The 13,280-nt window shown below is 31.6% G+C and overlaps 1 protein-coding gene across 2 annotated transcripts; it reads right to left on the reverse strand.

Moving 5' to 3' along the window:
* Positions 1-5,122: 5,122 nt before the first annotated feature.
* LOC120088865 (plant cysteine oxidase 5-like) lies at positions 5,123-13,072 on the reverse strand. 2 transcript variants are annotated; one of them, XM_039046308.2, is made up of 6 exons: positions 12,813-13,072; positions 11,845-12,148; positions 9,841-9,986; positions 9,543-9,690; positions 5,531-5,734; positions 5,123-5,433 (listed from the first exon to the last, which is right to left on the reverse strand). In XM_039046308.2, exons 2-6 carry the CDS (start codon positions 11,945-11,947, stop codon positions 5,309-5,311), a joined length of 726 nt encoding a protein of 241 aa, XP_038902236.1. In that variant the 5' UTR covers positions 11,948-12,148; positions 12,813-13,072; the 3' UTR covers positions 5,123-5,308. The 2 variants fall into 2 exon arrangements, with proteins under 2 accessions (XP_038902236.1, XP_090161939.1); XM_090305813.1 differs by having other exon boundaries at positions 12,709-12,819.
* Positions 13,073-13,280: the final 208 nt, after the last annotated feature.

Here is a 13,280-nt window from a genome sequence, read left to right on the forward strand (position 1 = left end):
AAGAATATATGAAAATTCAAACATACATAATATAATCAAACATGATTATTCTTTCCGATAAACCTAGGCTTAAGGTTTAACAATTATTTAAAATCTTGTTAAAAAAAAGTAATAATAATTTAAAATGACATCATAATAGAAATGTCGAGTTCAATTATACACGACATGATATATCAAGCAAGGATTAAAATATCAATGTCAATATCATGACTTCAATTTTAGGGATATATCGATGGATATGTCGATAAAATATCAATATCCACGGATGCTTTTGTAAGTAAAATAAATTTTTAATTTATTTAGATTAACCATTAAGTTGTTTTTACTCTCAAACTTAGTTATGCATACTATTATTAATATTTTTTATTCGTATTAGATTAAATGGATGACTTTTTAATTTTTTACAAACATTTATAAGAGATATTAAAGATATCCGTAAATATTTAATATCAATGTCAAACCCTTCAATTTACGGAGATATCGACATATCTACGGATATTTTCGTCTTTGATATCAAGATATCTCCTACTTTCTCTATTTTTCTCAAAAGGTGGTTTAAATTCTCACATCCCATATTATACGCAAAACTATATTTTAAAAAAGATACTTCAATCACATGGATCGTCTCTTGTACTAATAAATAAAAATTACTAGATACAAGAAAAGGTGAATCTTGAAGATAATATCAAAAATATTAAAGTTTTGTTTGGTAATCATTTTGTTTTTTGTTTTTTTAAAAAAATTAATTCTATAAATACTGCTTCTACCTCCAAATTCTTTTCTTTGTTATCTATTTTTCACCAATGATTTAAAAAACTAAACTAAATTTTGAGAACAAAAAAAACAGTTTTCAAAAAGTTTTCTTTTTAGAATTTGGCTAAAAGTTCAACCATTTTACTTAAGAATGATGCAAATCATTGTAAGAAATGTGAATGAAATATGCTTAATTTTCAAAAATAAAAAATCAAATGATTATCAAACGGGTTAAATTAGCATCTTAACTATATCCAATCAAATTTAAGATATGTTTTAATAGGATAAAATGATGATGAAATTCTCTCCAATATCCACTCGTGTCCCATCCTAATGAAAAAGTTTTCATATTATATGTTGATAATCAAGTCGGTTAATTATTTGAAGTTGGTAGGTGAAAATTGAAAAAAAAAATACTAAAATGGCAAATATATATATATATATATTTTTTTTTTTTTGTCTTCCAATATGTCAATTAAAATATGTGTAAGTAATGTTTACATTTTTCCCCTTTTCCTATTGTCCAAGAATTTACTTTCCAAGGCATCTTCTAAAGAATTTCAATATTTTGTCTCATATTATAAGGTGCAAACACCACCCCCCACTTATTTATATATAATTTGCTTTGGAAATAAAAATGCTGTCTGCAGACCCACAGAGAGAAAATAATAATAATAATAATAATAAAGAATAATAATATTGTTGTCGCTTTTATTATATTTTCCTATAAAAAGGATTAGGTTAGGCTACAAGACACCTAATTTTGACTTGGATTTTTGTGAGCTTACTTGAAGGTAGAGTAGGGAGAGTGTGAGATCACACCATTAAATATCGTAAAATACTTTTATATTAGAGAAATTTTTTATAGATAAAAAAAATGTCAAATTATTTACAGATTTAATAAAAAAAAAATATTGATAGACATTGTAGACTTCTATCAACGTCTATCAATGATAGATTTCTATAAGTTTCTATCATTAATAGATATTGATAGACTTCTATCGGCCTCTATCAAATAAATTAAAATTTTTCTATTTTGTGTAGATAGTTTTTTTTACTTTTTTTATTTTTAAAAATCGTCATTTATATTAGGGTTGTTTTTAAATATAGAAAATTGAACCAAAATATTTACAAGATATAGAAAAATTTTAAAACTATCAATGATAGACGTTGATAGACGCTGATAGACTTCTATCAGTGTCTATCGGTGACATCAGTAGACACTGACAGAAGTCTATCGATGTGTATCAACATTTATCATTGATAGTTTTAAAATTTTGTTATATCTCGTAAATATTTTCAACAATTTTATCATTTGAAATAATTTTTCGTTATATTATATATTATTGAGTAATTATTTTAAATGGTGAAAATGGTGAAAAAATTCTTAAGTATAGCAAAATATCATAGTCTACAAGTGATAGACCACAATAGACATTTATGTCTATAGCAGTCTATTATTGATAGATATTTTATTATATTTGTAAATAAATTTGTTCATTTTCTTTTATTTGAAAACAACTCATAATTATATTTTTTATTTTTTTCAATTATATGAGGGTAAATTTTAAATTTTGAATATTAATTGCTATAGATATTGGTAGGGGGAGAATTGGGCATATTTTCTAGGTAGTTCATTAATGAAAGACAAATATTCATAGAATTAAAGTAGAGAATTGAAAGAGAGAGAAAGAGAGGGAATTGGGACTCGTGTGGGATTATTGAGGAACAAAACAAGGAATAATTTCAATTAATATCTTGATCTCTAAAAATAATATTGAGGAGATTAATTAAAATGTTCATACAAGAATTATTTACTAATTAAGGTTATTTATGAAGACAAAAGAGTTGACATTTTTCGTCTCTTTTAGTTGTAATTCAATACACTTTCAAAGCGACAAAGGAATCTTTTTTCAGAATCAAACTTTTAGCTTATGAGTTTTGGCAATATATATATATATGTATGTATATATGTATGTATACTTCCAACTTGGAATTAAGATATTATCTAAATAATATTTTTTTAAAAAAACTTGGAATTAAGATTATACAGTGCAAAGTTTTAAAAATAAATTTTATTCTAAACACGACGTTGCTTAGCTGGATCTATTAGCCATAACTATAAATTAACTAATTATTAATCTAATCGAGGACTTGATCCATTATATATATATATATATATATATAGCTCATGCCCATGCAAATTTTTAAATTAAATTTTAAATCTACTGGTTCGTTTCTGTGGAAAACTGCCAAAACTCACTCTAAACATCTAATTAAAAAGATTTTTAATGTTGGTTTTTGTGATTTGTCACTAAATCAATATTATTTTCCTTCAAAATCTTGAGAAGGAAGTTCGAAACTATAGAACTGAGTCATTAAAAAAATCCCCCCCACTTTGTGCAAATAATTCATGAAGATATCAAGTAAAAGTTTAAAGAAACCTCTTGATTTTGTCCATTATTTCAAAAATATCCTTTTATATACATATGAAAAAGACCATTGGAGCAGAAATTCTCCATAATTTTGGATGAAGGACAGTGATGGTGACCTAAAATGAAAATTTAAATCACCAAATTATTTTAGGTTATTGTTAGATTGTTCTATGGTTGAATTTTGGAGCATTTATAAATATAAAAGTCAGACCCAAAGTATTAATGGGTATAACACAATGCAAAAGATTTATATATATAATAAAACTTAGATCCAACTCTATCACTGATTATGAATCTGACTTTTGATATATTTGTAATTCTTTGAAAATATGGTTACACACTTAATTATTAGCCCTAAAAGTGCTATCCATTTCAATATTCTAATGGAAAAATGTCAAAGGTAATATTGTAAATTTTAAAATAAATAGAGGCATTTGTAAAGCAGAAGGTCAAGTTGAATAGTATTTTTCTTTAATAATGAAGGTTAATTAATTAAATTAACCCATGAAATGAAGAAGATTAATTATTGGTGGGAGGAATAATATATGTGTGCTGGAATAGTATCTGATGTAAGGATTATTGATTGGGCATAATAATTTTGAAAAGTGTGTGTGTCTGTGTAAGATGATGTATAAAAAAGGAATCTAATTTGTGAGCATTGGCAAAAGAGCCGCCGCAAACAATGCCATTTTGTGAGATCTCAATACAGAGAAAGTGAGTCAGTGCCATTGTATTTTAGAATGTCAGTCTTGTTGAAGATCACATGTCCATGTTTTAAGGAAGGATCAAGCAACTCAAACTTCCTCCTCTTTCTTTTATACGAAATCAAATGTTGTGGTCATGTTTATCATCTAATAAATCAATGATAATCAAAATTGTAAACCATTTGATACGTTTATTTGTGTTACATATCTCGACTGATATCTTATTTAAGACCCACTCTTAAATCTGTAATATCAAGCCCAATCCATTTAAGGAGTAAAAATGATCAAGTAAATTGTTAGTGTTATTGTTACAATATGAAAAGCATGAATCTATCACATTTATTGTTACCATTACCATTCTAAACAGTAATGGTAAAAATAAATTTAACAAATTCATAATTCTAAATAAACGTAATAAAAACCAATCAAATTTCGTTTCTCATTACATATTGGTAGCCGTAGCCTAAGTTACACTAAACCCTAAACTCTGCAATTTCACCATTCTTTAATTCCAACATGGTTTTTATCCCTTTTTCTATCTCACCCTTCTTCATTCTGCCCTTTATCAAATACAAAAGGCATCTAATCTAAATTCTCAAATTGAATGAAGTTACAGAGAGAATATTCAACACTTTGTTTTGCAGAACAGTTATTATATAAAATTGTAGTTGAGTAGCTTGTGCAAAGTTATGAGAAAACACAGCAGCTATACTAGGAGGAAAAAAAAGGTACTATCCTTGAGAACAATTTATAGGAAAAAGCAACATTTTTTAAAGTAGTTGGTTACTCAAAAAATAAATTCAACTCCTAACCTAGACGAGAACTTCTTGGCAAATTTAAAAGGTTCACATGAAAACCATTTACATCGGACCTTTTTATCAAATTCTGTTTTTGCATCGCTAATAACAACCAGGGACACGATACACATGAACAGTTAACCAAAAAGAAGGATACGATAAAAGCCGAAAATGAAACAATCCTTCCCATGTCGTCCCAACCAAACTGGTTTCATAGAAATAAATTTTGGGCATTGTGATGAGTTGTTCCCAAGCGAGAACAGGATTTCTGAGTCACATGATCATCAAGAAACCTATAGGCTAGTTGCATCTTGGTTTTTTGCCTGCTGAAAGCAATGGTATGAATAAACTAAACCCACATGGCAAACAACTACCCCAGCCAAAACAGAAGCTATTCCCATAGAATATAATAGCAAGTAAAGCAAGGTACAGATAAATGAAGAGAGATCAATTAGGTGCAATGCAACATATGTGGAAGCCAAATATGCGCAGCTAATTCAGTCAATATCACTATTTTAATGGCTATGAACAACCCATGTACCGGAATTTCGCTCGATAATTCATAGTTAGAAGATGCAGTTTTCCCAAATGTATGGTACAACTAAAACACAAATACTGATCAAGTTCTAATCACAGGTCCCTTGTACTGCCCTCTCCGGATCACAAAGTTGTCGGGAGGTTGAAATTCCTCTAACCAAGTCACTTCAGAAACTGAAACTCCATCTCCATCCAATTGAACCTCACCTAAATTCCAATAAGAACAAGTGTCAGCATTAGCAACACCAAGAATAAGAGGAATCGTACCGTGCACAAGCTCAATGAATTGAGCAAATGGAATTACCAGGAAGATCCTTCCTTGGAGATTTTCGGAAATAAGTACAGTGTCGTCCATGTTCTGATGAATACGGGGGAGAAAGGATGTCAAAAATAGCACAGGGTGTGATGGCTCTGAAGCTATGGATATTGCCTCCACTTGTAGGATATAGAATAGTAGTCGGAGTAGGTGCCGTCATCTCTGTATCTTTGACGAGCATTGCGGGTCGAGCTGTGAAGACACCATTTACAGTTAGCACATAAATCTAAAAATGCAGATTAAACTACTATGAGCATCAACCTCAAGAGGAATGGAACAGTGAGATGCAACAATTAAATCCTAAACAATAAAGTTAAAAGAAACATTTCAAACAACTCCTTAGAACTCAAGGACATAGATGTACAACCTATAGAAAAGATCTTGTTCAAGTAAGAACGTTCGAACTACTACTCAAATATGTTTATTTTACATGTTTCAAGTCTTATCATCTACATCAAGCAAGCAATCTTAATATCTATACTTTTACGAACACACAGCATCAAGCGTGAAATTTATCAACTAAAGTTAGTTTTCAGAAATCTGGAACCCCTAGTTCAGTTTCGAGTAAAACCAAGTGAGTATAAAGGAAGAATAAGTCTTTCATGACTTTTTGAGGCATTCCATGAAGTTTTGGTCACCAACGTGCAGCTCCTCTTTTATTTTATCAATCTGCAGTGTCCAATTGATTGAATCATGAACCAATAAGCTTTTCTTAGCGCCTACTTTCTGGCCATGTGTTGATTTGATTTATATATTTTATATCATTGTTTTAACTCCTAATTTTACAAGTTTTTAATTTACATTAGATGTTATAATAACTTTTGAGTTTTGATCTCTCTTTTCAACATTTTATGAAGATATTGACCAAATCCTATTGAACAAAAGCTCCATTCTCACTTTTATCTGTTAAAATTTGCCATTGTACATTTGTCATGACAAGTGATAAAGTCCCAGGTTTAAAATACATGAAAATTTACATTGTACAATCAGACTAATACATTTGGCCCATTCTCACTTTAATCTATTAGGGACTATTTGGGACACTGAGTTAAGATAAGATATTTGAAGTTCATGTCTGTGGAGTTCATGTCTTTGTTTGGGGTACAGAATTATTTTGTCTGAATTCATATGTCTGTATTTAGGATGTAGAATTGAGTTCATATATCTTGAGTATCTGGTGCATTTTTTTTATATTCTAAATAATTTGTTTTTATGATTACTATTTTTATTTTGAAACTTTTTTATTCAATAATTTTATCCATATTTTTATTTTGGAACTTTTTTATTCAATAATTCTATCCACCTTTGTTTGAATAAAATATGGTTTTTTCAATTTTTTCTTTTAATTTTTAAAGTTTTTCTTTCTTTTTTTTTTTTTTTTTGGTAATGAACAATAATTAACCCACTTCATTACTTGCATAAATATGGTTAAATAAAATCAGAAACCAAAGAGAAATCAGCACTTTTGATTCCTAATTTTTCTCTATAAATTTCATCATCTTCTTCTTGTTTTTCTTCTTCTTCTTCTTCCTGTTGTTGCTCTGTATTTTTACTCTATCATGATTTTTTTTTTAAAATTGAATCTCCCCCATCATCTTAGCAACCCATCGAATACCACCACATTTCTTCAACAATTTCACTTTCAATTTCTCCAAATTTGGACGATCGTCAGAGAACAAATCTCCATTTTTCACTAATTCTTACTAGAAAATGTTGCAAGAAAAAATCTCCATTTTGTGGTATTTTTGTTATAAGATACATACTTTTCCAAATATTCTTAACACTCATCTGTTATGTGAATTCAATTAAATAAAAATATATTTCACAAATTTCACATATAAATATTGCACTTAATGTAGGCAAAATACTATTATTTATATAATCAACAACCCTACAACATACTTTAATAGTCATCAGTCTTATAACAGTCAAAAGTGGTTGTCAAAATTGATTATTGAAGACGATTTTCCCAAGAGTTTGTAGTCAGAGGTAGTTGTCGGAGCCTGAAATTGGTCGCATGAAGGAGGTATTGGGGTTGGTCGTCAGAGATGGTTTCCAGAGCCTGAAGTTGGTTGTGCGAAGGTGGTCGACGAAGTTAATCATCAAAGATGATTTTCACTGAAATTTCTAGTCAGAGGTAGTTGAGGTAGTTGTCAAAACCTGAAGTTTGGTGGCATGAAGGTAGTATTTGAGTTGGTTGCCAGAGTTTGTCGTCGGAGGTGGTTGTCAAAACCTGGAGTTGGTCGTTGGAGTTGCTCGCTCGAAGGTAGTCTTCGAAGATGATTTTCGTCGGAGTTTGTAGCCGGAGGTGGTTGTAGGAGTGGTTAAGATTGCTAAAAAGTGATCATTCAATTGGCATTTGAAAACATGCTATTTACTCTGTGTCATCTTCAGAAGTGGTTAAGATTGCTGAAAAGAAACAGATGTTCTAATGGATTCCCCCCCCCCCCCCAAAACCCACACACACACAACATTCACACACACAAATATCCTCAAGAAAAGGAGTCTTCACGGCACATGGTGATTTCTAGGAAATATGACGTGAATAATCATATGGGGGTTTTACATCTAACATAACAATATCAAGAACAGTTGCTCCTCGGGAAATTTGTGGTGTAATTCATGAAAAGTTGTAAGGATCTCTTTATTAAACAGAATAGTAAGGTAGGTTCGCAAGTTTCTGGACGAAACCCTGGTTGCTTATAAACCTCAAAATATAACCTCCTCCAACCCCCGGTTATTTCAGATTCCCTATACAAAAGATGAGGTTGTTGAAAATATTTTAGTGAAATGAGAAAGCAGCTGTAATTCATTTCTTGAAAAGCCACGGTACCATTTGGAAACTGAGGAGTCAAAAAACTTCTTCGGGAAAATCCCAAGCTCATCAGCCTCATCTTCCTATAGACTATCCTCCACCAAAACACCCCTAGTAAAGGAAAGGGTTCCAACGAAGTAAAATGTTTCCAAGTACATTGAAACTGGAATTCCAAGGGAGATTCCTTTTTCCCCTTTTGACAAAAAAAATTTATGATGTTGGACGGCTGGTTATCACTTTCTTCTCCTTTCTTTTTGGAACGGTTGTAATTACAAATGTGAGTAAAACACCACCAAGAGGAGATGAGCTGTACATTTCTCCCAAAAAAAAAAAAAAGAAGAAGAAGAAAGAAAGAAGCTCAAAAGAGGACAACTTATCTTCAAAAAATGTACCATAATAATGTTCTCACCGCACAAATCTACAAAATGTTAGCTTGTTGGACATCTTCCACCCAGAAATAACTTACACGAGCCAATCATCAATGGTCTTTGGCAACCAAATGCGCCATAAACATGATGGATATAATTCCAAAGAAGATATCCTAAAAGCTGCATATCATCGAGAATATGCTGAAGGAAAGTGGAAAAGCAATGCCATTTGTTCCTTCACTGCTCTTATATTTAGACACTGGGGCTGCCTTTCCCAAAGAATTTAACATAACTAGGTATTTCCCTCAATCTGCTTCTCTGGATCTTGAAGAACTTCTTGTCCCTCCCTTTTAAATGAAAAGTAAGTACTATGGTAAAACATTATCCATGCGATGGAGGGAGGTTTGGCTAGAAAGAAATTTTATAATTTTTTTAATGATTTGGAGTGGGGAGATTTGGAACAATGATTCCAAGTCTCTCTCTCTCTCTCTTTCTTTGATAATTATAATACTTTTGTTCAATGGATTATAAACTTTTTAATCCATTGGCTCATTCAGACTGATTCTTTGAAAATGTGCTTGTGTGCTTATTAAGCAAGGTATTTTCCTGTATTAGAAAATATACAGTTCAAGGCTTCAAGCAGACAATAATTTCATATTCCAAAAAAAAGCCACTTCCTATTTAAGAACGAACAACAATGAGGGAGATTATATCTTCCAATTACATAAATTCTCTAGGCATGTGTAATGTGTATATAGAATTAGAAAATCAACAAAATAAAAACTGAACATGGGGTGCAATGAGAATAGTAACAAACCTTCTGAAATATCATCAAGTTCTGGAAGATCAAGCCAGTCATATGACTTGACATGTAAGGAACCATAAATTAGTTTGCTCAGCACGGTCATGCCAGGATGATTATGAAAAGGTATGATAGAAGTTGGAGGCATACAAAAAATACCTATCTGCAAAGGAGTTATTATAGCAATATTTAGTTATTACCATCTGAGGCATTAAGTCCAATTGTTCTCCAGTAGAACAAGTCTAGCCAAGAAATAATTTATCCAGGATTCTACTTTCCAGCAATAAAAAGTAAGTAGAACATAGATGCTTACAGAGAAGCTATCACACTCATGCAAATGCAAGTATTTAATTGGTGGAAATGATTGCCGTCTCCCATTACGTTCCTGCACAGGTCCTGACCAATTACGAACTACTTGTGCCTCCTGTTCAAGGCCAACATCAGAGGGCTTGATTTTTTCTGCAATCAAAGTGTCTGTGATTAAATGTGCAGAACTACCAGAAAAATAGGCCCATAAAGATATGATGAGCACTTAGAGAAGGATGCAATGTTCAAAGAAAATGAATGTTAACTTTTCAAAATGTTTAGTATGTTGTGGCAGAATAACATAAAGATGGTATTTCTGAACTTCGCCATTTTTATCTTCTTTGTCTGCTCCACCATTTCATGTAATATGCCACAGTACCCTCCTCACTTCAAGCAAAAGCAAATAACATGAACCATCAATAACTGCATTGTACTTTCAATGTAGGCAGGTAGTCACTTCACTTCAAGCCATTAACAGATTACTCGAACAAATGTATTTCAAACGTATGCCAGAAGTCATTCCATTTTAAGCCATAAACAAGATTACTTGACCATACAATAAATGTGTTGCATGCTCCATCCCATATATGATGTATGAGTTTCAAAATCTCCAATTCTTTCCACTTTTAACAGAAAACACTTTCATTGATGAGTTGAATTTTTTTTTTTTTTTTGGGGAAAGACTACTCTGTGGACTGGACCAACCTCCAATCACTTTAATGCCCCCTTTTGGGTTACAAGCTCACACTACTAAGCTCGGCTCATTGATGAAATGAAATGATACAAAATACGGGGAAAATCCTATCCAAATGAAGTTACAAAAAGAATCTCCAATTGGAAATAAGAATCTCCATAATACTAAGAAGTAAAAATCATGCAGAAGTTCACTAGGCTCAATGGCACTCAATCCACAACTTGAAGTTAATGTAAGCGAATTGGATTTGCAAAGGTGTCACATCCACGTATGATGTGTAAGTTTCAGAATATCTTTTCATATTTTTTTTTCTTTCTAACAGGAAAAAAATTTCATTGATAATATGAAATGATACAAAAATATGGGGGGGAATTTCATTCAAATGAAATTACACAAAGACTTCTTCAATGGAAACAAGAATCTGCAGGATACTAACAAGTTAAAATTTTAAAACGAAATGATTAGTTCACTTGTCTCAATAGCACTAAATCCACTACTCAAGGTTAATGTAAGCCAATTGGACTTGCAAAGACATTTCTGTAGATGCTTACACTAAAAGTTGTCAATATATGAATTAGTTGTAGAATATTTTGATTATGTTAAATTATAAAATACCCCTAAACTTTAAGATAAATTTCAATTATGCCCCTAGGCGTTGATTTTAATCCTTGAACTTTGAAATTGCTCCAAAAATACTCTTGAAAAAAAATTGAATGAAAATTGGCACAATGACTTGTGTAAAAGATGAAACTCATACATGACATCATTGACAATATCATTCATGTAAATTGACGTGGTACTTAATGTGTAAAGATTGATTATGCTAATGATGTTGTAATGTCAACAACATCTATTGAGTTGAAATAAATTGTACCAACAATCTTAATTCTCTATAGTTGATATTGAGTTGTAAATGATGTTGCATACATTTTTCAATTTTCACAATTAGTCGTTGCCTCAATTTATGTCCTTCATTTTAACAAAAAACTATTCCATTGTACTTTTTGAAATAACTTCAAAGTTCAAGGATAAAATGAAACTCTTCGAAGTATAAAGGCAGAATTTCAACCTACTTGAAGCCTACCCCTAAGGGATATTTTATATTATTTAGCTATTTTTAGTATAACCACCACCATCTGAATTAATTGTCCTATAATACTAATACTGCTAAAAGGTTTGCAAGACAGTCGGAACAAGTAAAATCCATTTCATGAAACATCTTAATCAAGATCTTTGACGGTAAAATAAATCACGATAGGAGGATAAAATGAAAATTGAATACCAAACTGAAGCCATGGGGTGAACAAAAGACCATACCTAACATGGCACGGACTTTCTCAAGGGCTTCTTCTGACACGGGTCCATTAGGAGACAATGCAGCTTTGCAAGTATTATAAAGTCTCTGTATGTAATATGGCATGACGCAAAGACGGTACCAACTTAACTGAAAGGACTGAAGCCCGAAGCCAGTAAGCTGATACGTCTTTACAATAAGTTTATGAACTGTAATGATGATAAAAACTATAACAGGATGGTAACTCAAACTTATTCTGCATATGTAGCCAACAGCAGCAGATCTGCATGGCAGTGGATCCTCTCTTTTAACATTACTAATCAGCCCCTAAAATACAATAAAAGAAAAACAAACAACACTAAGTTCAAAATAAAAATACTTCCTCAAAACATAACTAACATGTTATTAAAACAACCACCATCCAGAGTACTTCCTCCCTGCGTAAAGGAACAATACAATTTCTCAAGTAGATCATCAGCTTTAGAAACAAAACAATCAAATCGAATTATTCATTGCATTAATTATTACTCTTGCAACTTAGCTTAGATAATCCAAGAAAAACGAAAGAATTAGGAAACTAAACACCGTGTTTTTCGTTTTCCGCAAATCAATACGTCACATCCTAAGCATAAACGAGATTTCTCAACAACTAATACAAGTGCGATACAGAGAACAGTGGAAATTAGTAAACATCTCGCTATAGGAAAAATTAGAAAACCTCATCGAGCAAGAAAATCAAATTCCGATGGAAGTAAAGACCAAAGAGCAATTAAACCGAACAAGAAAATGTGAAAAATTAGTCAGGAATCACAAGAACAAGAATCGAAGTGAACGACTATTACAGAGCAGGTAGAAGAATAATTAGGAGCAACACAAAGTTACAGAACCATAATCCGGAAGGGGCACCGATGACAGCGAGGCGGCGGAAGGAAAACAGCGAGTAAAGATTTAGAAAGTGAAAAAAGAAGAAAATCCTGAGAGGATTTGGTACCTGAGGAGCTGCACCGAAGCGGAGGGATCGCACGCAAGCTTAGAATCAGAGGAAGGACGGAGAAGAAGAAGGAAGATGACGGAACGGCTTTATATTACGTCATTATTACCTTTCCTGATTTTTTCATTTATATACAATTTTTTTTTCTTTCCCTCTCTAAAAAGGACTGAAGAAGTCCGCGAGCTTTTCCCTTGCTCTCTGTTGACCACCTCACCGTCGGGTGCCACAAAAAATCTCTTCTTTTTCATTTTAAATATGGTATGAAATTAAAGGAAAATATATGATTATACTAACCCGTGTTTACATGGAGTGAAAAGTAATCCATTAGTCTAAAGATGGACTACAATTAATTATTTTTATTATTATTTATTTACTTTATGACGTGGAGTTCGTTCGAAGAGTATAATCTGATCTAAGAAAAAAATGTATTCAATCTAATTGCAGTTAAAAATTACGTAGAATTCACTA

This window comes from Benincasa hispida, chromosome 10 (genome assembly GCF_027475165.1).
Source record: "Benincasa hispida cultivar pf3 chromosome 10, pf3_genome.v1.1, whole genome shotgun sequence".
Classification (NCBI taxonomy): Eukaryota; Viridiplantae; Streptophyta; class Magnoliopsida; order Cucurbitales; family Cucurbitaceae; genus Benincasa; species Benincasa hispida.

Excerpts from the sequence above, each read along its gene's own strand:
- LOC120088865 (XM_090305813.1), bottom strand. Across the intron at positions 9,987-11,844 it reads GAAAGTCCGTGCCATGTTAG|AAAAAATCAAGCCCTCTGAT; the intron begins GTATGGTCTTTT and ends CTTTGATTGCAG. Across the intron at positions 5,735-9,542 it reads ACTTGATGATATTTCAGAAG|CTCGACCCGCAATGCTCGTC; the intron begins GTTTGTTACTAT and ends GTGTCTTCACAG.